This window comes from Rattus norvegicus, chromosome 2, assembly GCF_021556685.1.
Source record: "Rattus norvegicus strain SHRSP/BbbUtx chromosome 2, alternate assembly SHRSP_T2T, whole genome shotgun sequence".
Classification (NCBI taxonomy): Eukaryota; Metazoa; Chordata; class Mammalia; order Rodentia; family Muridae; genus Rattus; species Rattus norvegicus.
The window spans coordinates 213,342,279-213,369,973 of record NC_141535.1 but is presented as its reverse complement, the minus strand read 5'-3'; the positions used below and the strand labels follow the sequence as shown (position 1 = coordinate 213,369,973).

Genomic DNA, 27,695 nt, shown 5'->3' with positions numbered 1-27,695 from the left:
ATGGATGTCTTCCAAAGTGTGATCCTGTTAGAAGCCTTCAGCTTCATGGCTCAACCTACAATGGCCAGTGTTAAACTCTCTTCCCATCGCCATTCAAATATTACCTGTTGTTAAAGGCTGCAACAATTCTCACCTTTGCTTACAGGTTGGCTCTGGTGACAAACTCCTCACAGCCTTTGTTCTTGATGAGGCTCCATAGATAATGGCCATAATGTTCAATTTACAAAAGGTTTATTCTTCTCTTTCTTTACTACCTCTTTCTCCCCCTCTATCCCCTTCCTCCCTCTCTCCTCCTCCTCCTCCTTCTTCTTCCTCCTCCTTCTTTCTTCTTCTTCTTCTTCTTCTTCTTCTTCTTCTTCTTCTTCTTCTTCTTCTTCTCTCTCTCTCTCTCTCTCTCTCTCTCTCTCTCTCTCTCTTTCTGTGTGTGTGTGTGTGTGTGTGTGTACACACATGCACATATATGCACATCCATGCAGACACCTGCAGAGGCCAGAAAATAGTGTCGGATTCTTTGGAGTTGGAGTTACAGGCAGTTGTGATCAACCATGTAGGTGACTGGGACCTGAAATCTTCTGAGAGATTCTTAAACACTAATCCATCTCTCCAGGGCCCCTACTATTAATTTTATTATGAATAACTCATCATTTTTCTCTAATTAATATACATCTCTTGTCCCCTCAAGTAAGGTATGGAATCAGGACTACATCTTTAAAAAGTTTTAAAATCCACTTTGGCTGTGGTATTTTTCCAACAGAAAGTGTTCAGGCAAAACATTCTTCGGGCCCAATGAATGAATATTTCATTCAACTATCTCAGAGGCCAGAAATACAATAGAGAGAACCTAATCTCTCCCTGTCCCTCCCTTTCGCCAGGAAGATATGAGTAGCTAAAGTATTTGGTGCTATATATAGTCAGTTGATGTCAGCTGGATGCCAGTCTCTTCAGAAAGGCTCAGTCCCCTGTTTGAGTCAGATCTAGGGACCATGCCGTTCCAGGTTCAAGGATAAAACCCATCAGGCCCAACTGCCATCATCTTCCACCTTCAGTGCCTTCCTCCACAATTGGGATTCACCCCTGCTGAAAAGTGCAGTCTGACAGCAAGGTGAGTACACTGTTTCCCAAAATGTTTTATTAGTCAGTTGTCCCCAGAGGTTCAGAGTTATGTGACTCATAAAAGGATGGTAACCCTTTGCTGGTATTTCTCAATGCTGACTTAAAATGTACCAAGCAGTTTGGTTGAATCTGGCCTCTTCCTCACTCTTGAGTTTGCTGGAGTGATGTCTCCTGATGCTCGTGGGATGACAGCCAGTAGAGAATCCCTGACAGATGAGAAATAACATGTAGGAAAGAGGGGAGAGCAAGGGGACTGGGCCTCTCACTGTTCCTCAATGCATAGTGGTCAATGTACTGAAAGGCTGTGTCGGAGACCGTCACCCTCTGCACTGGGGCGTGGGCTGCTGATGGTCATGTGCACTGTAGACAGACAAGCAGTCTGTGTTGGCCTTTCAGCGAAAAGCAATAGCAGATTCTTACCAAAGAAGGGAGATGTTCTTTTTCAGAAAGGATGATTGGAATGAATCCTTCACACTGCCTCAATTGTGTCCCTTTACTTTCAACAGGGAACAAAAAACAAACTATGCTATCACACAGTGCCATGGTGAAGCAAAGGAAACAGCAAGCATCAGCCATCACGAAGGAAATCCATGGACACGGTATCACGATAACCTCTTCAGCATCCTAACGTAGCATGGCACGGGGATAGGTCCTTTCTGATGTTAACGTTCTGTGGTTTACTTCCTGTCTACCACAGCAAACGTGAAACTCTTATGGAGGGTGCTGTAGAAACGCCTATGGCAATGCATCCTCTGCAGGCATCCTTTCTCATCTGAAAGCTATTTTCAGATGAACAACTGCTGCAGAAGGCTGACAGCTGCCGTTCACTCCCTGGTAGCCTCTCACGGTACCAGAGAAGAGGAGGCTTATTTGTTTTGTTTGCTTATAGATAACGGGCATACAGCCCTACCTTTTTTTGTTCTATCTTGATTAATTTTTACTCTGCATTACTTAAAACACTCAAAATATGTTCTACCAGCCTTTTGCATGTTTTCAAAACAAACAATCGACTGCAGGGAAATTCACGCTCAGTGTTTGAACCCTGACACCAGAATTCACAATTAGGAATTGGTTTACTAACATAGATTGCATGCAAGAGCAACTTTCATTAACACTTTCTGGAAAATGAGGGGTTTCAATGTTAAAACAACTTAATTTTAATATTTGGCAGATGCAAGATATTATTCCAATAGTAATGTTATTTATTAAATCCCAGTGAATAGTTCTGGATGACTTTATATTTTACTTGTTAAAAAGGAAATTCATTTCGCTCGTGAATAAAGATTAGCATATTGTTAATTTTTCAGTTTATTATCCAGATCCTTTTTAGGGCTGACCTGACCCATTCTGGAGATGTTTGTGGAATCTACAGGGTGTCCCCTTATCATCTGGTTCTGCCGGCAGTAAATGGAGCCTTGCACCACGGAAACATTCACATCTAGACACATGAAGCCTTGTGAGGCATCTGTAAACCAGGATGAGTGTAGTATTTCCCATCATCTTTTCCATAAAGCAAGCTGTTCTACCAATCAAAGTGTCTCACATACCGGCCACATACCACAGTCGTGTTGAAAGGGGACGGCTCAGCTGTGATCTCTGCTACCAAATCATTGCGCTGGCTTCTGCTGGCTTCTCGGGCTTTACTTTCATGACACATTCGTTTAGAATAAAGGGAGAATAAGTCTGCCCAAACTACCAGACTGTGTCGATCCAAAGTTTCGAACTTCATGCTTTTTTTTTTAATTTGCAAGCATCTTTGTGTGTCCCTCTTTGGATAATTTACTTGAAGTTGTTTATGTGGCTTTCCTAGTCAATATGTGGCAAAAATCAGATAATAACTTGAGTTGGGGACTAAAGTGTTTACTATAAAACTAGGCTTTGGATAAGTCACTTTCCAATTACCTCATCATCACAATTGTCTTAGGCAATACCACCCTGAACACAAACGATGCCATAATTACATCATAATCACAAGTAAGTGAATTCATTTAATATACTCCCAGTCTAAATTAACTGTCAAGTTCTATTCTGCATTTGCCTTGAGAGTAAAATTATCTTTCATTTTTATAAATAGAACTATTGAAAGCTTTATGTTTAGAAAGTATAAAAATACAATTATATATCAATGGAGAACACTACAATCTCCCCACCAGGAAGCCTTGGCCATGTGAAGACTTCCCCTCCAGCACTAGATGAGCTCCAGGTCAGGAGGGAGGAGCCTCAGACTTTATGAGTCTGAATATTGTAGATAGGCTGGATAATCGGACTCATCTGAGACAAGAGGACTACAGTGTGTTATAAACCAAGACAAATATTTAATTTCTTTCTCCTATTTCTGCTGGAGTCTTGCTTGGAACTTAACTATTTGTGAGTGGCAAGGAATAGAAAGCGCTGCCGCAGGGGAATGTCATCTTTTCTAGGGATGTAGGAATCAGGTATGGACCCCAGGGAAACATTAATGGTGGAAATGAGTCTTTATAACATCTTGCAGCTATAGAACACACGCAAAGTTTAATCTGATAGAGTTCCAATCATTATGTTAAGAAAGTTAACTAGTCTTCTTACGCATAAGAACGGTGTTAAGTCTTATCCCGCACATGTTCTTATTCTCACACTCCACAGCCGTCTAACCTGGAGGGGTACGAAATGAGCCGGGCGCCCTTTGGAAGTGGACATTCGCCACAGTTCTTGTGGGGCTGAGCCCGCAGCTGGGGAAACTTTGAGATGAGTAGGGAAATTTTCACACTAGGTCACTCTGGTTAACAGAAGGACAACCTCCCTGAAAGAATCACAGAAACCCTCTATCCATACAGACGACAGTGTTAACTGTATACAGTGGGTTTTTAAACCCCAATTTCCATTTATACACATTACACACATTATTGTTCATGGTGGACCCACGGTAATGTGATGTCACATTATGCACCAGAAGTGACCAGATCACATGTCTAACGAAGAGCTGGCCAGATGGGGACCTGACTTTAATTTCTGGAATCCACATGGTGGAAGGCAAGAACAAACTCCCAGAAGTACACACACTACCTAGCAAGCATCTAATAAGTGCTATGATGCAAGACTAAAGGAACAAACACATTGCTTTCATCTATGCACGAATTAGTTGTGAGGGCAAGAAAAGACAGTCATAATAGTCCTTGACCCACACGCCCTGGGCAGTTTACCTTGAATAGGTACAGGTTTCCAGCATGAACTGCGATCCTTGCTCCCTCCAGAATGCAATTCAAACTTGGGACTAACAAGGGGGGATAGGAACAGGAAGCTAGGGGCTGGGGGCTGGGAGACCAAGGAAGAGATGGAGCTGTCAGAATGGATTAAGGACCTGTGATGTGGTTGGGAATGGAATTGAGAGTTAAAACAGCCACAGTGGTTGGGAATGAGATGTCCTTTCACTGTGAACATGGGTGTTACCTGTAACTCAGAATCAGAGATGCATAACAGAAAAGGGGACCAAGGCGTGTCCCCTGCCACATGATAGCATAGCTGTAGCGTTTCCTACAGCTGTAGCTGTAGCACAGCAGGAGGGCTTGGTTGCCTTATGCCTTTTGGGATTATTGCCTTCCTCTCTATAACTGGTGAACAGCTTTCCCTGATGTGCAAAAGGTTATTTTTGTAATTTCAGGGGAAGAGTCTAGCTTTCTGCTCTGAAATGGGAAGGCCTTGGTTCTGACATGTAGGCTGTATGGCTTCACGGATTCACCAAATTCCGAAATTCCATTTTCCCATCCGCTGAGTTGCCTGAAGGCTGGAATGGCTGTGTCCATTTCTCTGTCAGTAACAAAAAGAATGGTAGTATTGACGGAAATTGCAAGGACTCCGAAAAACTAGAGAGCACAAGGACTAGAATTTTAGATGAAAGATTATGAGAGGATTAATTTTTTTATTTTTCCTATCAACCAAAATTTCAGTATGAAAATGATAATACCATAAAGACCTAATACATGTCAAAGATTGGGGTGGGGAGAACAATTCAGTGTGTGGGCTTTTAATATTCCTTTAACTTCTCTTTAACTTCTCATACTAGTACTATTATAATCTCAAGAGTGTGCTCTTTTTTGAAAATTCATATGTAGTCAGTCACCCATTGGGGATTTTGAGTTTCTAAGCACCCAACCTTACCAGGGTCTCTAAGAGAAGTACACTGAACTCTGTTTCACACTAATCACCATCTTGGGTTTCTACAGAGCCATGTCACGTGACAGGTCCTTCTCCTACACACTACAGGCAGCACTAGATGGTTCCATTGTGCAACTCAGAACATTGATAATAGAATTTCCTAAATATTTATCTCCACAGCTAATCACACACTAATAGGAAGCTTTGTAAATACTCTTAACACTTAAATTTAAAGGCATGGCTGGTGGTGCACATCTTTGATCCCAGCATTTGGGAGGCAGAGGCAGGTGAGTCTCTGTGAGTTCAAGGCCAGCTGGGTCTACCTAGTAAGTTCTAGTCTAGCCAGGTCTATACTGTTGGGACCCCGTCTCAAAAACAAACAAAAACCTAAACAAAGCAACAAAATGTTCTCAAACTGATACAAGGACATATGAAATAGGAACACAAATGGTCTCATATAGATTTCAAATGCATTTTCGCTTAGAGAACATTTTCAGTTAAAGTCTTACTAATTTATTAATTAGGAATTTTTCAAGCATTCTTCAAGATCACAGGCTGGACTATAGTGCTTTATGTTATAGGTAATATATGGCTTACAGTATATAAGAACATAGATTTTATGAACTATCATTTGTACATGGAGTCCTTTGCAAGTGCAGAAAAGCATCTCTTTGAATCCGTAAGACCACACTAAGTAAACAAGCTTTAGTTGGCTTCCTCCGGTGGTTTAATCTGTTCTATTAAGATTGCATTTGCCCAGCAGTCACGAGGAAGCGAGTTTAGATCTTTGGTCATACTACAATTGTTTGTAAGTGGATTCAATTCCTGGATCCGACTGCAGTCCTATATCACTATAAATGACAGCTGTAGGAAAGTACGCCTAGCAATTTTATTTTCAATGGATGAGCTAATGCCTCAAAGACAACCTTCTAAGTCACGAGGGTGAGAGTGTGTATCATTTGCTGGGCACCGAGATGAAAAACACCATTAGGACCCAGTGCTGGCATTACGCTAAATGACAGGGGACATCTGAACTTGGAATCCGTGTGCAGACGAGTAGGCAGCACTCTCTGCTGAGAGCTTTGAGCAATGAGGGCGATCGTCCTTTGGCATCTCAGCTCACATGCGGTTCTGGAACTTTTGCTTGTGTGACATCGTAGACTTCCCTTTAAAAGGGAGGGGAAGGAAACCTTGGGGATTCAGCTTGTCTTTGATGGCTCGCTTATGCAGAGGATGCTGTCTTGTATTCCTGACACATGTGATGCTGTGATGGGTACCATCATAGAGGCTCTAATGAGGTGTGGGGAGAAACAATAGCCACATATGTACTCATAAAACAAACAAGCACTGTAGTATTTCCAGATTTTCCCTGTGTAGCTATGATAGATAGGAGAGGCCCTAAGACCGTAGAGATACTAAACACATCCCGCAACCATGTGAATAGTTACTGTTGTTTTCACTCTGATTTGTCTGTTATATTGATAGAACTTTTTGGGTTGTTTGTTTGTTTGTTTGTTTGTTTGTTTGTTTACTGTGATCTCACTGTTGTAGCTCAGGCTAACCTTCTACTTGTAATCCTTCTGCTTCTGTCTGCTGAGTGCCACTGTGCACAGCCAGAAGTTCTTTTAATTCATCACTAGGAATGCAACATGGTCTCACATAGGCTAAGGAGGTGCTCTGTCACTTAGCTACATCCATAGCCCTATATAACGTGTGTGTGTTCATCTGCATGTGTGTACGTTGTACATGCGCATTTGCGTGTGTGTGTGCGCGCGCGCGCGCATGGGTGAATGTGTACATGTGCCTGTGTTTGTGCGCACAGTTTTTAGGTAGTTCAAACTGGTCTTGACCTTAAGTTGACCTTGAATCCTTGATGCTTTGCCTCCACCTCCAGCGTGCCGGGATGGCGGTTGTGCGCCATTATCCCTGCCTAATCACTTTATATTAATAATGGTGTGTTCACTGTCTAACTCCTGGTTTGTAGAATTTCTGGAAATGTGTTGGTCTGGCCTGTGAACCACTCTGTGCCCTGGCACATCACTTTGCTTCTTATGCAATGCTTCTGAGCTTAAACATCCAGATGCTCGGTCACTCAAAGCCACTGTGGAGTAGGAAGGGAGAAATCTAAGACTAAGACAATACAGATTGGAATACAATGAATACATTGACTTGGCGAAGTATTTCCTTTCTTTGTTTCTTGTTCCAGTGTTCTTGTAGCATAAATTCACACGCAGCACTGGATTTTATCCGCTGATAATCTCTTTGTATGCCCTACCATTGAGGACTGGTACGTTTTGGTAGCTGAGGGTGCATATTTGGCCCTGTGGCAGCTTAGAGTGAATTGCTAAAGAGGAGTCATCATTTCTTGTGAGCCCAATGAACCTGTAGTTAAGGGCAAAAACTTTCCTTTTCCAAATACTTACCCTATGCCTTATTTATCATGGACCTCACCATGGGTTTTCTAGGTCAGCTGCCCTCAACCTTGACTGTGATTTCTATGTTTAACACGAATTTTGTTCTTCTCTTAGCTAGAATGTGTAGAGGAAATAGCTGTGAGTTAGCACATGCCTGGTTGAAAATAACAGAAAGTAGCTGGGTAAACAATAAAGGTAATAGTGGTTTACATATCAGAGGTGACCTGTAAGGCCCCATCAGAAGGCCTCCTCATAAAGCCAGACCATGATCTCTGCATTGACTCCCTTGGCTTTGTCATGGTCTACTCTCATTCTACCATGGTCTGCTGTGTTCCAGTACACACTCCCCAAAGTTTAATTATCATAGCTAATTTGTCACATCATCTACGGCTTCTGTCTTACTCAGTAAAAATAAATATCTGTTTGCCTGTCGGTTTTCCTCCTTACTTACTTAACAAAACTTTTCAAAGAGATTCTGTGCATTCTACAGAAATACATTCCTGATTGTAAAAGCACTTGGGGGTGCTGGGATGGTGAAATATACTTACAAGCTCAGAGCTTAAGAAGGCTGGTGCAGGAGTAGTGTTGTTGGTTGGAAACTAGTGTGGGCTACAAACAGGCCTGAAAATAAAATCAAAAAAAAAAAAAAAAAAAACAAGAAAGGAGAAGAATTGTATCTCTTGACTTCGGGGAGCTCTTTAGTAATAGAAATAGAAAATAATGATCTTTTGTCTTGGGTTTTTGGTTGTTCGTATGTAACACAGATTGATAAGAAGTCACTCTGTAACTCACGCTGGCCATGAACTCGAGATTGTTCTGTATCCAGTTCTAGCTTCTGGGATTACGGACATGCACCCACACTCATTACAAAAGTTTTTCTATAATTATAATATAAGGTACATAAAAATTAAAACCAAAAGAAAATCCAAAATATATTATTATTATTATAAAATAATCATGATTTAGTGCTTCGGAGATACAATGGAAGCATTAGTAATTATACATCGATTTTAGTGCAGGGATTCACAGAAATGGTCTTTGAGCTGCTTGGAAAAAATAGCCACTCCATTTTTCTTCCTGCCCCCTTTATGCAGGTTGCCTGGTTATGGTATTTATCCAAGACTAGACAGTGGAGTTGGAGAGAGCATGTACCTCAGTCATGGGCAAGACTCAACGAGATGCACACACATGTGAGGAGAAAAGCAAACTTATTCATGTAATCGTGAAGCAGTTCTGTTTGAAAAGTCGGTAATTGGAAAGCCTAACCAGTACTAAGAGTCTCACGGCTAACTTTTATCAGTTCTTTCTATATGCCTGATAGCATGCTGAATAGCTTACATGAAATATTTTACTTAATTAAATTCAATTTAATACCATCTTTGCAATAGCTATTATTCTTGTTATTATTAGCTGAACATTAACGATGAGGAGATGGAGGTTTAGACAAAATAAGCATCCTATGTGATCATGCAGTACCAAAATGGCATGCTCAAATGTTCCCCAAGAATAGCTAGCTGAAGTATGTGTCGATAGCTTACTATACTACAGGCAGGAGACAAACAGTGGAACTTAGCCAAGTGTGTGAAAGTGCTTCCTTTTGGATTCTCATGAACGCAAATGTTGTCTTACAGATGTCGACGGCATGGATCTGGGCAAGAAAGTTAGCGTCCCCAGAGACATCATGATAGAAGAATTGTCCCATTTCGGTAATCGCGGTGCCAGACTGTTTAAGATGCGTCAAAGAAGATCTGACAAATACACCTTTGAAAATTTCCAGTACGAAACAAAAGCACAAATCAATGTAGGTACAAGCAGACCATAAGTATATACATGAGTCGACAGCATTCCTAAGTTGAAACCTGAGTGTTACCAGGCTCCCAAACGAGTTGATCTACATATTTTCTTCCAGTTTAATTCTACTAGACCCTTTCAGTCAGGATGATGAATAGCTTAGGTGCCTACATAAAGGAAGCATTATGTATGACATGAGAATGTTTTTTTTTTTTTTGTTGTTGTTGTTGTTCAGTAGGACATTGTGAGCTGTAGATTTAGCACTGAAGATGTGGCCCATTCTGCTAGGAGGATGGGAGTGAGAAGGGAGAAGTGGTACTAAATGTTTCCAAGTCTTATCTACAGTTATGTGTTTGTGGTGGAAACACTCCCAAAGCACACAGAGATCCACATAGCAAGGATAAGAGTTGTGTTTGCTGGGGACATCCTGGCCTTGCAAACTCTGAGAATGGTGAACTCAGTCTTGCCTCAAAGTATTTCTTCTATACAGACATGGCCAACCCAGCATGCACCTAACTCTTTGGGTCACTAAACATCAAAACCTTAACATTTTCAATAATATTTTATAACTGGTGTGGTGGTGCACGCCTGCAATCCCAGCACTCTGAAGGCAGAGGTAGGAGGATCACTCACATGTTCAAGGCCAGCCTGGGCAATGCAGGGAGTTCCAAGACAGCTAAGACTGCAGAGTGAGATCTTGTCTCAAACTATCAAAAATTAGATTTTTCCATCTGTTACCATCACATTCATTTAAGTAGCCTTTGAGAGGCATTGTAGAGAAGGAAGTTAATTAATGAAAGACAGATAACCAGTTAAGGTAAATGAGTGTTTATTTTTATTATTTGTCTGTTTCCTTGTTATATTAACTAACAGTTAAATGGAAAAAATTATGATCGAGTGTTCCTCTGTAGCCCTGGCTGGCCTGAAACTCTCAGTGCAGACCACGCTTACCTTCAACTCACAGAGATCTGCTTACCTCTTCTACCCAAGGCCTGGGATGAAAGGCTGTGCCACCATGCCAGGATTAAGATTTCAAATTTGGGGATTGAATGTACTGGTTGAGTTCTTGCCTGACTTGTTCAAACCCCTTGTAGTCAGCCCAACAATAGCTGTGGCTTAACTCTAGTTTTAATTGTGATTTCAGTTAGACATATAAAAACATGCTCATTTACAATATTTTCATTTGTGAAGGGTGTGTTTTTACCTGAAAATCATGGGTAAATACATGATGTTGTTTTAGACTATTATTATCCACAATACCCTCCTCTCAGAAAATAACTGTGGCTAGTACAGTATGATCTGAAAATAATCCCTATTTACCCGATGGTCTGTTAACATAATTACATTCATGAAGGAATAACAACAAAGACGACATTTTACGAAGTAATATGAAATAGGTGGATTAAGGAAAGCCTTGAGAAATCACCTGCAAGTTCAGGCTTCTCAGTAAATGAATAATGCCTGCTTGCATGACTCTCATGAACACTGCAAACGCTAACAGTGTAACCACAGCTCTGAAGAGGCAGTGCTCCTCAACCTCAACCTTCCAAGTGCTGTGACCCTTTAATACAGTTCCTCATATTGTGGTGACCCCCAATCGTAAAGGTACTTTTGCTGCTACCTTATAATTGTAATTTTGCTACTGTTAGGAATCGTAATGTAAATACCTGATATGCAATATTAGTCTTAGGCGACCGCTGTGAAAGAGGCATCTGATCCCACAGGAGTCACAGCCCACAGGTTGAGAACCACTGGTGTGTGGGATTAAAATTGTCCTCATGAACATACCATATTCTCTCATAATCTTCCATATTTGTTGCTACTTGTAATAAATATATGAAGTTATGGCCTGAGATTGTTTACTATTCCAAGAAAATACTATTGGGCATTAAATGGTTAATAGAATCCCAAACAGCCAAACCAAACAATATTATGACGCTAAATGACGCAGAGCAGTATATATCAATAAAGGTTTAAAGGCAGGGGTTTACTTGGTCTTTTAACGTTGCATGTCTTTATCATCTCTAGACCCCCCCCAAAAAAGTGCATTTACTTGCCTTTGAATTTCCAACATAGCGTCTACAACATAATAGGCACTCGCTAAATATTTCCCAAAGGTATAAATTAATTGACAGAAATAGGAACTCTTAAAAAAAAAAAACAAAAAAAAAAAAAACAAAAAAAACCCACCTTCCTGTCATGTTAACAATGTTCCAAATCGCAGTGACTGAGTCGTCAGAAACGTGACAAAGTGAGTGTGGCTCATACGTGCTGTCTTCCTCATACTCCAGCCATATTCTAGCACTAAAATCATGTCACAAAGAGGTTGCACAATCAGATGACACCTTAGAGAGGGTTTGAGTCCCCATATTTCACAAGTAAAAAAGAAACTAAGAAAGGCAAAGTAATTTGCAAATTAAACAATCATATTCTCGACAGGAAGTTAAGAACAAACGGTTGGCACCTGGTTCCCAGGCCAGTTTCTTCTGAGTGCATAATGAGTCTGGCCTAATTATTCATCAGTTTTTCTAGAGAATATTTTTACTTTTCCATTGAGCTACAGACATTTAATTGCTTATCTGCATGGTTCTTACTTTATTATAATGTTTAGTATCTCATATAAATGATAACATGGGTCAAATCCCTAATAATCCATTTCAGTGTCTCAACTGTTAAGTAACATTGTTATTTTCTTTGTTGGTTTGGTTGGGACTTTTGTTTTGTGTTGAGACAATCTTGTGCAGGCCAGACTGTCCCTCAACTGGCTATGCAGTCGTGGTTGGCCTCGAACTCCTGATTCTCCTGTGGATGGTGATTGCAGGCACACACTAAAATAAAAAATATGAATACAGCTTTGAGCTTCATCTACTTCTAAGGTGCACTGATGAATTCAAGTCTCACGTACTTTGTATGAACTAAGTAAAATTAACAACAAACGGATGAGTTCTTCAAAAGAATGGTTACCTGCTATATGAACCAGCTTTAAAGTCCTGGTTGATAAAGTTGTTTATGTCTTAAATAAAAGGCAAAATTAAAAAGAAAGAAAGGAAGAAGAAAAAAGAAGAAATTGGTGAAGTAAACGTTTAAGATAAAATAAAAATGTAAGAGGAATTAATGACAATTATAATTTTCTTCTATAAGTCATTGCTAATGTATATTGGGCTGTTGGCAATCTCTAAAACTTCTAGGGGAAAGTGTATGATAAAAGGCCATCCTCCCACGGAAATGCACACCAGTTGGTAACCTAATACCAATGGTCATCCCTGAAAATATATGTACATTATGTCTATCAGTCATTATACAGACTGAGCACGTTATATTTAAGTATTTAAGAACACACATAAACATGTGTATGAATATATGATGTATGTAACAACAGTTAGTGAACAAAGAAGCCGTGAGTTTGAAGAAGAGCAGATATGGATATATGAGAGGGAGGAGAGAAAAGGGGGGAATGACGTGATTGTAGTATAATCTCAAAAAATAACAGAAAGAATTTAAAAACTAAAAGGCAAAAAGGAAGTATACACTTGCAAATGTACTGGAGATATTTTGTTTCCTCACAAATCAGTTCAGCTCCTCAGGATTTTAGAATGCCACATTCCATTTTTCTCCAAAATACACTCACTATTATATCAAAATAAACATCTGATTTTTTAAAAGCAATCGTAAATAAGACTAAACAATCTATATTGGAAATCTTAATACATATTTATTATGTCTTGCTTTTAAAAAGCGATTTCTTTATATTTAGTAAAAAGTTTACACAAATTTTATTTTTATTGTTACTTCTCCAGAAATCATGCAATTGCATATTTGTTTTTGACTTGTATGTTTTTAGCCTGGAAGACACTGGTTTCATTTCTTTATGGTTAACCTCACTAAATTAAAAGCCACATAGTCGCTTGTCTTTCCAACCTTTCTGACAGGAAACCCAGATGGTGAACACTATAATTTAAGGCTTATGCCACAATCAGTCATCACGAGCGTCACAAGGCTTTGTTTGTACACTAAACAATGATAATGGAAGTCTTGGGGCCTTCCTGCTAATGACTAACCAAAGAGTCGATGTTCCTGTTCACTCTAAGCCTCAGGAGACGTCATGTTTCCTAAAATGAGTGTGGGTAGGATCGCCTGTCCCCATAGGTGAAGTTCGTATTGTAGACATCTTCTAGACACGTAACAAATGGTGATTCTTTATCCATTATGCTTTGAACCTTCCACATTTATCTCAACAGCCTCTTAATTTATAATTGAGTTTGGTAAAATATTAATATAGTAAATTCAGAAAATAATTAGGGTAGATGATAAGTTCAAAATGTAAAATACTAAATATATGTAAAATCCTTTATATTTAATAATTATTAAAAAATGACCTTTAAGACTCTTTTGAAACAGAGTTTCACTGTGGAGTCCTGGCTGGTCTGGAACTCACTGTGTAGACCAGACTAGCCTCAAACTCACCGAGATCCCTCTGTGTCTGCCTCATGCTCCCTATTAAAGATGTGCACAACTACACCTGGCTAAAATAGTCTTTATGTACAACTACAGAAAAGAATTGCCTAACTAGATTTTAAAAGACTATTAACCTTGGGGAATTCACAGTGCCCTGAGTGTGGTAACAAAGATCTGACAAGAACAAATAAGAGAGGTCATTAAAGAACAGTGCCGATGTAGTTGGACTAGTACAGATGTGGTGGCATTTCTGCTATGATATTTTATAAGGAAGAAGGAAATTGGAGGTAGACATGGAGAATTTAGGATTTGGCTTGATAGTGAACAGAGGGAGCTCACTGCAAGTAGACAAAGCAGCAATCATAAAATGCTGGACAGTAAAGAACAGAGAATCGGATTTTGGAAATGGGCTGGAAATGTAAGAGGCAAGTCCAAGATCTTAATAGCTGGACATGAGTTTGAACAGTATTCAACATGAAATAAGATAGAATTTCTAAAGGTTGGAGTCATGTCAGCCATAGATGCATTAGTGTTCCAATGGACTACATGACAGAAGTGCATGATGGGAAATGAATAGTAGGTAGACGTCCATATGACAAAAATGAGGAAGGTTGGTGACTCGGCAGTCAGAGCACTTTTGCAGATGACCTACGTCTAGTTCCCGGAATCCACATGGCAGCCACAACTGCCTGTAACTCCAGCTCCAGAGGCTTCAAACCCCTCTCTGTCCTCTGTAGACAACCGCACTCACATGCTCATACCCATACAGGTACACATGCATGTAATTAAAAATAAAATAAGTTTCGAAAGAAAAAAATAAGCAAGGAAGATATACATATTGCAGACAAAGGTGGAAAAGAAAGGTTTGAGAAGGTTATAGCAAAAAGAAATTAGCTGGATTTGATGGTTTATTCGCTAAAAATTGAGCAAATATTTATAGAACAATTATATTGTATAAGGCCTTGTAAAAACATGCATTCAATTAGATTCAAAGCAAACACGTGAAGATGGCCAGATGTGCAAGGGACATACAGTGCTGTTTGTGGCCCAAGGGCTTTCTAGAGCTTTGAGAGTTGGTCCTCAGGAAGACTTCCAGGTCAGATCCAACTCTAAACCTCCAATTCATGTGTCCAAAATGTATGGCACCTGAGGGTTACCTCACTCAATATAATATTTTGTAGTTTCATTAGTTACCTTCACAATTCATGATTTCATTTTACTTTACAACTAAATAATATTTCATTGTGTATGTGTACATTGACCAACTGGGTGGGGAAGAAACCCTCAGAGTGGGACTCCTTGCCAACTATGCCTCTGAAATCAGATTAAGACCCAGAATATACAAAGAACTCAAAATAGAGTTAAGAAAATAAATGACCTGGTTAAAAAAATGGGTTATGGGTCTGAACAGAGAGTTCTCAGAAGAACAAATCAAAATAGCTAAGATATATCTATAAAAGTGTTCAACATTCTTAGAAATCAGGGAAAGGTAAATTAAAAATAATACTTTGAGATTTCATCTTAATCCAGTCAGAATGGCTAAGAGCACATGTTGATGAAGATGTGGGGGAGGGGATGTACAAGTTAATAATCCCTGGTTCTTCCTCCCATCCCCATGCTTCCAGAAATAAGACACAGACTCAGAACATATTGATAAACAGGTTCTCCTCTGCACCTGTCTCTGCCATGTGGCCAGTTACCTGTGCTCAGGTATCATGCATCAGTCTTGTCACATCTTTCCGGTGACTCTCCCACTGTCTCTCTACAGAATTCTTTCTCCTCCTGGATGTCCCACTTCTATTCCCTGCCTAAGCCATAGGCTATAGGCTTTTAAATTGACAGATGATGCATCCATACAATACATAAGACATTCTCTCTACAAGGGAACACTTATTCACAGGGAGTGGGGTTGAAAACCAGTGCAGCCACTATGAACTTCATTACCAAGAATTCTCACCATGCTAAAAATAGAACTACCAGATGACCCAGCTGTATCATTCCTTGTCATATGCCCAAGGGACTGGCTCAACGCATACTTTCTTAGCTGTGTTCATTTCTGATCTATTCACAACAGCTAGGAAAATGGAAACAAACTGAAAGATTTTAAAGGTCTTTCTCTGTTGCCATAGAGGAAATTCTAAATGATAAGATGTCAACAAATTCTCTTAAAACTTAAAAGAGAAGTTTCTCATTTTAGAATTTTAGTTTCTTAAAAAAAAACACGTTCTTTCTTTAAGTCTATGTAGCTAAATACATGTAGTTTTTCTGTTTATGGGCATGGTATGTATGACAGCCAATCAGATGTTACCGAATTTGAAAACCTTTGATATTCTAACGAATCTAAAACTTAACTATAAAATATAACACTAGTATAATAAACTTTCAGCCAAAGAGGGTCACACAACCTTCATTAAAACATTACGAGGTATTAGTCACCTTCTAGAACTGGACAGTAAGATCTTATGGCTGAAGATACCATATGCTTGACTCATATAGAACATGGAGGAACCTAGTCTGTAGTCAACTGGAAGCTTCATCCCTACTGCCTACCTTTCTTTTTTTTTAAGACTTATTTATTTATTATATAGAAGTACACTGTAGCTGTCTTCAGACACACCAGAAGAGAGAATTGGATCCCATTACAGATGGTTGTGAGCCACCATGTGGTTTCTGGGATTTGAACTCAGGACCTCTGGAAGAGCAGTCAGTGCTCCTAACCACTGAGCCACCTCTCCAGCCCCCTGCCTACCTTTCATAATGCTGAAAGGCACTAGGCAAGCTGAGGAGAAAAGTCAACAAAACAGCCAGCTGAGACCCTTGCAAATTATGGCAATGACTGGCCTAGCAAGACATGCCCACTAGTGCAATGGAGGCAGAAATTTTTTGAGAGCCATCAACCACTTTTTCATTGGATTCAAGACTTGCTTCAAGAGATGGAACCCATATATGATACTGTCAATAGAGACAAGAACTTGTAGCTATGAAGGTCATGGGCCCTAGGGAAATTTTACTACTACAATCTGCTAAAAGGCATAGCATTAAAATGACTCCTCATGACTTGTTGCTGTAGCCATCAGCGCATTCCTTGGGCCTCATTGGAGAATATTTTTGCTATAGATGTGTGTGATAATCATAGAGACTCCAACATGCAGAGAATAAAAGACTTCAGATTGCTCAGCCCTTCATGGGACGTCTATATCAAGCCCTCTTATCAAGGCTCAGGAACCATTGCTGGCAAGATGGTGGATTCTCTCAGCCAGAGGTAGTGGATGGCTTTAAGGAAACAGTGTTTCCAGACACAGCAAGGCAGATACACCTAGGAACTCACAGCAATTGTGATAGCTTAGCCAAGACCCAAGAAAGCTCAAGCCAGACAAAATCCCAGCATGGAAGAGAAGAGGTGGGTATGAGGTCCCAACCCTAGCTTGAGCTCTTGGTATTTGATTGCCAATCAGAGAGAAGGTACGTCAGTTTTCTTCAATAGTGTGACACATGGTCAGCCATACTCCAGTAGTTGGCTAATACGTACTGAACTCAATGGGGGCTTGGGGACATGAAGACTAGTGAAGTTGGAGAGGATCTTGGAGAAGTTTGGGGAGAGAGATAAATACAAGCAAAACACATTGTATAAAATTCTCAAAAAATTAATAGAAGACATTGTTATAAAGAATCTCTGGGCCAAATGCTTGACCAATATATTTTGTTTTATTATGTTGGTAAATATTTTTAAATTAAACCTATTTCTCATGGTGATGTTATGGATAGAAATCAAATAAATTGAGGGGAAGTTCTACAGTGCCTTGCACACAGTGTTACTCAATTAATTTTGTTGTTGTTGTTGTTGCTGCTGCTGCTGCTGCTGCTGCTGTTCAGTGGACTACAGATGACACACACAAAAGTTCTCATTGAACTGCTCAACTTTATTACCATGTAAATTACTGAGTGACAATATGGTAGCCTTACGTTTACTTCCTCTATATACAAATGGAAACTTACATTGCTCTTACTGTGCCTAATGGTTTAAATTTACTTTTAAAAAATACAGCACAATCTTGCCATGCAGAATGGGAGAATTGACGGAAGTAACCTGGAAGGTGGTTCACAGCAAGCTCCCTCAACTCCTCCTAACACCCCGGATCCACGAAGCCCCCCAAATCCGGAGAACATTGCACCAGGTAACTAACCACCTTCAAACGCACCAGTAAAATGCCTATGTATTTAAAAATACTGCTACTCCTTTGAAGTTTCCCTCAATGGTATTTTGTTCATAAGTTTGAAATAAATGTAACATTTAAGCTTAAAACAATCATTTAAAATATTTACAATAGTTATATATTGTTTCAGATGGTCCATACTATTCTTTTTTAACAGTTTTTATTTGTTTATCTGGTGTGTGTGTGTGTGTGTGTGTGTGTGTGTGTGTGTGTGTGTGTGTGTGTGTGTGTTCTGCTGAGTGCTTGTGGAGGTCAGAAGACAGCTTTCAGTGCTCAATTTTTCTATTGGTTTCTGTTCTCTGAAAGGACTTTATCTGAAGTCTCTAAAGCATATATTTGGCCAGGTGTGGATGGCTTGTCACTTTAGTTCTTAGCACTCTGGAAGCTAAAGTGAGAGGTTTATGAGTCCCGTGCCAGTCTAGGCTGTTTATACTCTATATCAGAATAAAGAAGCAGGATCAATAACAACAAGACACAGAAACAAAAGAAGAACATAGTTCTTTAGTTTGTTTTAAAAGCAAATCCTATTCAGTTAATATGTACTATTTAGAAACATGATGACATGATGAAAGATAATATTTTCATTAAAAAATCATATTAACTAATTACTAATTTTTCAAAATAACCCACGAGCTTCTTGTCTTCAAAGATCCAAATAATGCCTTAAGAGTGATATATAAACTAAATATTTAAAACATTACAAAACTTAACTTCAAAATGAGTAACATATACCAGGTTCTAGAGAATGAGCACACACTTTAGGAAAAGTGCTTTTAGAGCTTTCCTCGAAGTGTGGCAATAGACTATTTTTGGACATAGGCGAGCCCACTCACTAACATTTCACCTTTTTTTAAGTTGGCTATCAATCACTGCTGGCCTTAGATAGATTAGAGCATTCTGGTTGATCACACTGAGAAAAGCTACAGACAGACATCCTGAATTAAAACACTGAAGAACAAGCAGGCACAACTAAAGTGCACCGTACTCTAGAAGAAACGTCAGAATGATGGTCTTGCTTCTGCGGCTTCAAGCAAAAGTTATGGCCAAAAGCAAGCTTTCAGATCGCAGTGGACTAAACTCATCACTGCGACTCGGCCAATCTCCCCTTCTCAGTTTACTGTAAAAAACGAGTTTCCTTTGCCTTCACTCTTCTTAGTCTTTAAAACAAGGAAAACAAGTTACGACAGATCTAGGGTGAGAATTGGGTGTGAAGAGTATAGTCTTTAAGATAGAGCGAGTGCTCGGTTCATTTTTAAAATTTTATTTAATTTTACATGTCCAATTATAGTATAATTTCACCCCTCCTTCTTTCCTTTCCTCCCACTATCCCCTCCCATGTCCCCTTCCTTCAACCCCTCCTATGTCCCTCTCTACTCACAAATTGATAGCCTCTCTTTCTTTATTATTGCATATATGTAACATATAATGTATGTATATTATATAAACATAAATTACAAATACATAAATACAACCTTCCGAGTCTATTTTTGTTATTTTTGTGTCTATGAATTCAGGCTTTATATTGAATAACCCTGGGAGGCTCCTTCTTGGGAGAGGCTATCTCTCTCTCTCTCTATCTCTCTCTCTCTCTATCTCTCTCTCTCAACAGTCATTGGTAGCCTGCACATTCATTTTTGCACTCTTACTAATATGAGTGTGAATGTACAATAAAGCTGCAGCGGGTACTCAGTCCCTAATTAAAATAATTATTTTTACCTCTAATGTAAACTAACAAAAGAGCACATTGAAAAATAATAGTTTTACTTAAATAAATGTAAATTATAGTCAAGGGAAAAACACCATGCTTTGGAAAAGCAAATCATTGAAATAATAAAATAATAATTATTAAAGAATATCAACAATAATAAAGTGTCTTCTTTTTAGATTCCTTAATTTGAAAAAGTTTTTAAGTTTCTCCACTTCTGTTTGCTACTTTCCAGTGACTCGTAGAAAGGGTTCGTCACAAACTTACCCCAGCAGGAAACACTAAATGCAGGAAGGTGTGAGTTGGCATTCAGTACCTGCAGGGCACTCTGTTCATTCTTTTTGCCCTGTTTCCAAAGGATATTCTGGACCCCTGAAGGAAATTCCTCCTGAAAGATTTAACACGACGGCTGTTCCTAAGTACTACCAGTCTCCCTGGGAGCAGGCCATTGGCGACGATCCAGAGCTCCTGGAAGCTTTGTACCCGAAACTTTTCAAGCCTGAAGGAAAGGCAGAACTGCCAGATTACAGGAGCTTTAACAGGTAACTCAGTTATCCAGGGTGACTGAGTGGACACATGAAACCAAGACTTTCACACTACCGTACAGGGAATCAAACTCATTTTTGCACTGTTACTGACTAAAAGTTTAGTCAATTCACTGGGATCTGTATGAAGAACTTCATAGAAATAATGCATTTAAAAGTTTTTGCCATTTACCTATACCTTTCTATTTATCCATTTTGTTTGTGTGGTGGGAGGGCAGCTCACGGGCCACAGGGCACATCCGGAGGTCAGAGGAGAACTTGCAGGGGTCTCTTCTCAGCTTCTACCAAGTAAGTCCCAGGGACCAAACTCAGGCCATCAGGCATGACAGCATGGGCCTTTACCTCATGTGCCATCTTGCTGGCATAATAGTCATTTTTTTAAGTGACTGAAAAGCTGTGAAGATAGTCAATTATCCTGAGAACCAAAAAAAAAAAAAAAAAAAAAAAAAAAAAAACCCACCACCACCACCACCAACAACAACAAAAAAAAAAACAAACCCTAAACCCATTATTTGATGGCAATTTTCTGGGGGAGGTGTTCACTGGTAAGACATAAATATGTAAAACAGTAGATAAGCTAAGCAAAACAGAGCAGTTTGGAGCTTGGGAAGAGTAGGAACAGATTGGGATATTCTGTGTAGAAGCCCTGGCATCTACTCCAGGCTTCCAGCTCGAAATCGCAAGCGTATCCCTTTGGAGTGAAGGCAAGCAGTAGACCAGCTTTCAACAGCCTCAATGTGGCTTCTATCAGTAGTGTCAAACTGAGCAAATGCTGTCTCCTCTCAGGCACATGCTGCCACTACATTAGTCAGCCTTTTTGCATGGCCCAATTTTAGACTCAAATCATCTCTACCATGGTTATGTTCCTGTCAATTTTTAATCATGATAACATACATTGTATGAATTTGACAACTTTTAACCATTTTTTAAAAGATGTATTTCTTGGGCCAGGTGGCAAACACCTTTAATCCCAGCACTGGGGGCGGCAGGAGTGGGGGGGGGGTGCAGAGGCAGGTGGATTTCTGGGAGTTTCAAGACAGCAAGGGCTACATAGGGAAACCCTGTCTCAAAAACACAAAAACAAAAAACACATATTTCTTTTACTTTATGTGGATGAGTGTTTGGCTGTGTGTGTGTGTGTGTGTGTGTGTGTGTGTGTGTGTGTGTGTGTGTGTGTGTGCGCGCGCGCGCGCGCGCGCGCGCTCCACATGTATACTTGGTATCCTCAGAGGTCAGGAGAGGGCATGAGGTCCCCTGAACCTGGAGTTACAAATGGTTGTGTGCCACCATGTACATGCTGGAAACCTAGTCACTTGGAAGAGCAGAGAGCATCCTCTTAACTTCTGAGCCGTCTTTCCATCCCCTTGCTTTTAATCACGTTAAAGTAGTGGCCAGGAGTGTTCACTACACTCACAATGATTATATAACCATCACCACTGTCTCCAAGAGACATTTTCTTGTAAGACCAAAACTCCTGCATTCATACCGGACAAAGGTTCTTATGCTCCCCTTCCCTCGCCTTCGACAACTACCAACATACTTCCCGTCTTTATGAGTTTTACTCCTCTAAATATTTCTTGTTACACGAAATCATATAGTATTTGTCTTTTTAGACTGGCTTGGTAAAATGTCCTCTAGTTTAAATTTTATTTTGTGTTTATATTACTATAAAATGAAAAATATTGACTCCTCCCAGGGAAAAGAGAGATTAAGATTTGGCACGACTACATATAATGCTTCACAGTAGTTCCTAATATGTACAGCTATTCTATGATGGTTCATTCTATGTGTTATGGAATTTTAACAAGTTTTCCTGTACATGTGTTTTAATGAGAAATAGAGAAACTTTCAGCTTAACATATGAACTTAGGGACATTAGACACGGCTGAAGAGAAACTGTGATATGACATAGAACAATGTTCGAGCTGAAATACAGAGGAAAAAGAAGAAACCAGAGAGCCAGGAAAGCAGAGGACGCATGCGCAGCCATGTCAGTCTGTGCGAGCAGGAGCCCAGGGAGCAGTTAGACACGGAAGGATTAATGGCCAAGACCTTTCCGCACTTGACAGAAGCCTCAAAGACACCCCGCAAGTCAAGAAGAAAGAGCAAGACAGGAAAGAGGTTTGAAGTCCCAGGATTAACGTTTCTCTTCAAAGAAGTAAAAGCAAGCTGATTTCCTAACTGAAATGATGGAAATCCTGAAAGAGCGCCTACCATCGTGATGCAACTACCAATCTATGATCCTATATCCACTCAAAGTATTCTTTCAAGGCGAAGCTAAATTTAAGAGTTACATACACATTTTTGGACACAGATGTTTGTTGACCCCTATTAGACAATAAGAAAAAAATAATTGCGATTATTCACAGAGGGTGTATTTTGCTCACACACATTCAAAAGGAGCTATGGACAAATCACCAGAATTCGTTAAGTAAATGTGTCAGGAGTACAGACCACAAAGTCAGCATAAAATACATCAGGAACAAATAACTAGAAAACAAATAATCTTAATAATATTTGTGGTCTGCAATCTCTGATTCGGGTGTGTTTCTTTGTGTATGTTTTATTTTATTTTTTTTTTAATTTTATTTAAAAATTCTCACATGGACAAAGTAGCCCCAGTAATTATTTCTACCTGTATAATTTCAACATGACAAAGGCCCTTCATTGTATTAGTCAGAATATAGTCTGATCATTTAAAAGAGAAGTTCAAATAATTTCCCAGTTTCCCCATTGTGGGTCAACACAATTTTATTTCTTCAAACTACTAATATTTTGAGAACATAACCAACAATTTAGTTCAACTATTATGCATACATATTTCGAAAGTAAAGTGCAGTTAGTATTGTTTCAATTTTTTATTTACTAGATTATTCAACATGTTACATTGAGACTTTATTCTGATACAACTTTTTTTCGTTTTTGTAAAACAAATGGGAAAGACACACAGAAGAGAGGGAGTGAGAGGGGGAGGGAGGGAGGGAGGCAGGCAGAGTTCACCTATCTCAAATCCTTGCAAGAAGTGAGCTACTACAGGTTAGTGCCCTGTTTCTTAGGCACAGTCATTAGATATTAATAAAGGTAAGATGCAGGCTGATAACTCTCAGTGGTGAGAATGATGAAAAGAAAATGGGCTCCCAAGGATAATTACAATCTCAAAATGACCAAGATCTGAGTATAACTTTTTTTTTTTTTTTTTTGGTTCTTTTTTTCCGGAGCTGGGGACCGAACCCAGGGCCTTGCGCTTCCTAGGTAAGCGCTCTACCACTGAGCTAACTTTTTGTTCTTTATTCCTTTTGTATGTGCTCAAACTCCATGCACTTCGAGCCCATGGAATTCATGGGCAATAAACTGAGAACAAGGAATTTCCTGGTTTTGTTTCAAATTGCTGCGTGAACTTATATCCAACGTTTACCTTAATTTTCTCCTCTGTAGAACATATTCTATGATTAAAGTGGCTTTAAGTATAGCACATTGATTTGTTACTTGATAAAATGATTTATTTTTTATTCTATGCAAGCATTTTACCTTGTAGAAAAAAATAACAATATCATGACTACATTATGTATCCAGTGCTATTCATGCATTTTTACAATGTAATCCTATCAAAAGAAAGAAGAAAGCCTGTGAATCTGAAAGATACAGGCTTATTATTCACTACATAGGTGACATAATATGAAGACCATTTTAACTCAGTCCTATTTCTGAAAAGTTACTATTATGGAAATTATAGATATATAATTATGTTTTTTTAAATAAAAAAGATCTCAAGTCTTTCCACTGGAAACTTTTCTCCACTAGCTTGGACTAAAGTTTGAAAGTATTCCCGTGGCCTTACAGGAGGTCTCCCACTCCGGATACTAACGCAGGCTCCTTCAGTCCTGCAGAGAGGGTGAGAGAGCCCAAATCAACAGGATGTAGTTTCAGATTCGCCAAAGAAAAGAAAACTTCCTTTTCCCAACGGCAGCCTCCACTGGCCCTGCAGTGAGCTCTAAGAGAGGATGATGGAACTGAAGGGCTAGCCCTTACAAGGCAAGAGGAGTGCTCCCAGTAGCATAGGAAAACGGAATGGGAAGGTTAAAAAGAACTGAAAAGAGCGCCCTAAATGTTAAAGCTGCACCCTGGGGTGCTGAGAGATTCTCCCTCTGAGACTGAGAGAACACAGTCAAGTTTTATTTCTGGATTAATTGTAAAGTTACTTGAGCAAATTCAGCTTACTCCTGAGATGTTCAGCTCTAGCCTCCTTAGTCTAAGGGTGTGACCATTCTTAAAATCTCAGTAATGAATGTTTGTACAGGGATCCATGTAAAACAGCCATGCTTGGTTCAGTGGCTCTATCATTCCTATCTTTTTAAAAACGTATATTTATTTATTTATTTGTTTGTTTGTTTGTTTGTTTGTTTATGTTTATTAGTTGCTTTTTTTCATGTCCCTCTTTCCAGTCTTCTCTCCTCAAACCCTCCCATCCCATTTCCTGTCCTGGTTACCTCTAAGAGGGTGCTCCCCAACCCACCAACCCATTCCTGCCTCACCCCTCTAGCATCCCCTTATGCTGGGGCAAGGGCCTCCTCTCCCATTGATGCCAGATAAGGCCATCCTCTGCTACCTATGCAGCTGAAGCCATGGGTCCCTCCATATGTACTCTTTGGTTGGTGGTTTAGTCCCTGGGAGCTCTGGGGGGGGGGGGGGTGTTCAGTTACTTGATGTTGTTTTTCCTAGGAGATTGCAATCCCTTTCAGCTCCTTCAGCCCTTCTCCTGACTCTTCCACTGGGGTTCCCCGGCTCAGTCCGATGGCTGGCAGTGAATATATGCAGCTATCCGATCAGGTGCTAGCACAGCCTCTCAGAGGACAGTCATACCACCCCTGTCTGTAAGCATCTTTGCATCAGTAATAGTGTGGGGGTTTGGTGTCCGCAGATAGAATGGATTCCAAGGTGGGGCAGTCTCCGGATGGCCTGTCCTTCAGTATCTGCTCCATTTTTTGTCCCTGCATTTCCCCTAGACAGGAACAATTCTGGGTTAACAATTTTGAGATGGGTGGGTAGCCCCAATCCCTCAACTGGGGGCCATGCCTACCTACTGGAGGTGGTCTCTTCAGGTTCTATCACCTCTCTGTTGAGTAGTTCAGCTAACACCATCCCTACTGGGTCCTGGGAACCTCTTAATTCCCTGGCACCTGTGACTTTCAAGTGGTTCCTGCCAATCCCCCCTCCCCCCCACTGCTACATATTTCTATTCATTCTCCTGACCCTCTGGACTTCATTCCTATCTATTCCCACACCTGATCCTGCCCCCTTCCCTCCCCTCCTCTCTCCCTCTCAGCCCCCCCATGATTATTTTGGATTATTTTGTTCCCCCTTCTAAGTAGCATTGAAACATTTACACTTTGGTTTTCCTTCTTGTTAAGCCTCACAAGTTCTGTGAGTTGTGTCGTGGGTACTCTGATATTATTCCTATCTTGAAAGTTTTTCTCTCTCCCTCTCCCTCTCCGTGTCTCTCTCTCTCTCTCTCTCTCTCTCTCTCTCTCTCTCTCTCTCTCTCTCTCTCTCTCTCTCTCTTCTATCTTTCCCTACCCCCTCCACCCCTCCCCAAGTTGTCACTGTGGGAACCTGACCTCAGTCCCTTGCATATGCTAGGCACGGACTCCACTACTGAGCTCTAATTCCAGGGGCTCTGTATTATCTTACCAAGACTCCCTGGTGAGTGCATTTACATGGTGCTCCTCCTCCTGGGCTCTAAGGTCCGCAGCGCTCTAAGTACTGTGCTTCACTTTTCTTCATGGCTCCATATTTCTTCCCTAGACCAAATATCCCACAATCAGCCTCCCTTGCCTCTGTCTGCTAGTCTAGAAAGATAGGTCCTCTTCCTTTCCCTGAACTTTATCTGCCTTTGATTCATCTCTCCAGTGTATGCGCTGTTATGCCTTAGACAAATTCTAATGGCTAACCTCTCACCTTGGGAAGGTAGTTTAAATGTTTTTTTTTCCTAGAGAAATATTCCTGATGGTTCAAACTAAAGTCACTGAACACTGGACTGTTCACAGGATCCTCCTCCTTAAATTTGCTGCATAGCTCATCGCTGTCAGGTGTCTTATTTATTATGTCTCCTTCACAACACGAGATCTGAAAGTATACTATCTACATTGTTCATTTAGAACTGTGCCTGTGGTTGAATGAGTGAAAAAAATTTTAAATAAAATGAGCTAGAAATGCATGAGAGATCTTGCATGCAATAGCAGAGGTTAGATTTTTTATTCAGAGATAAATTTTGAAATTTTTGTTTGTTTTGAGATTATGCTTTAATTGCAACATCTCTCCCTTTCCTCTCTCCAAACTCCCCCTATGTCCCTCCTGGCTCTCCTTCAAACTCATGGCCTCTTTTTGCAAAATTCTAAAGCGAAGATAGAAACACACACCAGACACATTTTCTTAAATTCAGAGTTTGGAATTCATAGATAACCCCAAGGGAATGATAATCTTAAAAACAGATGCGAACAATACAGATTACCGTACCCTCAAGTACAAATGGTTGATAGAAGCAACCCACACCACAGGAACTCGATGAAGCAACGAGAGCTGGGTAGGACAGTTGGAGGGAAGACAACTGAAACGGCACAGGCACTAACGAACAACAAAGAGCACAGTGGCAAGAACTGATGTAGTGATTCAGGGATCAGATTTGTCCCAAGAAGAGTACATAAAAGAGGCTTCATAGGAATTTGGCATTTATCTCTCTCTTTTACTGTCAATGCGTGGACGTTTGAAGAAAATGATCGATTCTGAGGCCCCAAACTGAAAAAAACCATCAGTTGAAGACTGTAATAACAGGTCCATGAAATTGTTAGATTATTTGCATTTTGTGTCAAATAGCATTAAATGTTAATTATATTTCGCCTTTCTTTTGATTCCCACAGAGTTGCCACTCCATTTGGAGGTTTTGAGAAAGCATCAAAAATGGTTAAATTCAAGGTTCCAGACTTCGAACGACTGCTGCTAACAGATCCCAGGTTTTTGGCCTTTGCCAATCCTCTTTCGGGCAGACGATGCTTTAATAGGACACCAAAGGGGTGGATATCTGAGAATATTCCTGTCGTGATCACAACTGAGCCTGCAGAAGATGTCACTATGCCAGAGTCAGATGACTTGTGAACGGGAAGCCAGGCAGGCCGCCGAGAGCTCTACACATAAAAGCTGCCGTCGGTCTTCTTAGCGGCGAAGCCATTTGAGTGCCTCGTCACTGTGGTCATCCAATTGCGGTTACACACATTTCATTTTGTGGCGTTCAATTTGAACTGAACAATTAAATTCTGGTTTAAGAATCTCTCAA

The 27,695-nt window shown here is 40.1% G+C and overlaps 1 protein-coding gene across 4 annotated transcripts; it reads left to right on the top strand.

Annotated features, from left to right (window-relative positions):
- Positions 1-934: 934 nt before the first annotated feature.
- On the top strand, positions 935-27,695 carry Myoz2 (myozenin 2). 4 transcript variants are annotated; one of them, XM_087620519.1, is made up of 8 exons: positions 935-1,102; positions 1,620-1,712; positions 8,753-8,848; positions 9,290-9,459; positions 17,950-18,079; positions 20,182-20,365; positions 23,587-23,620; positions 27,283-27,695. In XM_087620519.1, the coding sequence occupies exons 3-7, from the start codon at positions 8,818-8,820 to the stop codon at positions 23,618-23,620; spliced, it is 549 nt and encodes a 182-aa protein (XP_087476645.1). In that variant the 5' UTR covers positions 935-1,102; positions 1,620-1,712; positions 8,753-8,817; the 3' UTR covers positions 27,283-27,695. The 4 variants fall into 4 exon arrangements, with proteins under 4 accessions (XP_087476645.1, XP_087476637.1, NP_001386173.1 ...); XM_087620511.1 differs by lacking the exon at positions 23,587-23,620; NM_001399244.1 differs by lacking the exon at positions 8,753-8,848 and having other exon boundaries at positions 955-1,102.

Excerpts from the sequence above, each read along its gene's own strand:
- Myoz2 (NM_001399243.1), top strand. The coding sequence starts at position 1,637 with ATGCTATCACACAGTGCCATGGTGAAGCAAAGGAAACAGCAAGCATCA. Across the intron at positions 9,460-17,949 it reads AAACAAAAGCACAAATCAAT|CACAATCTTGCCATGCAGAA; the intron begins GTAGGTACAAGC and ends TAAAAAATACAG. Across the intron at positions 20,366-27,282 it reads GATTACAGGAGCTTTAACAG|AGTTGCCACTCCATTTGGAG; the intron begins GTAACTCAGTTA and ends TGATTCCCACAG.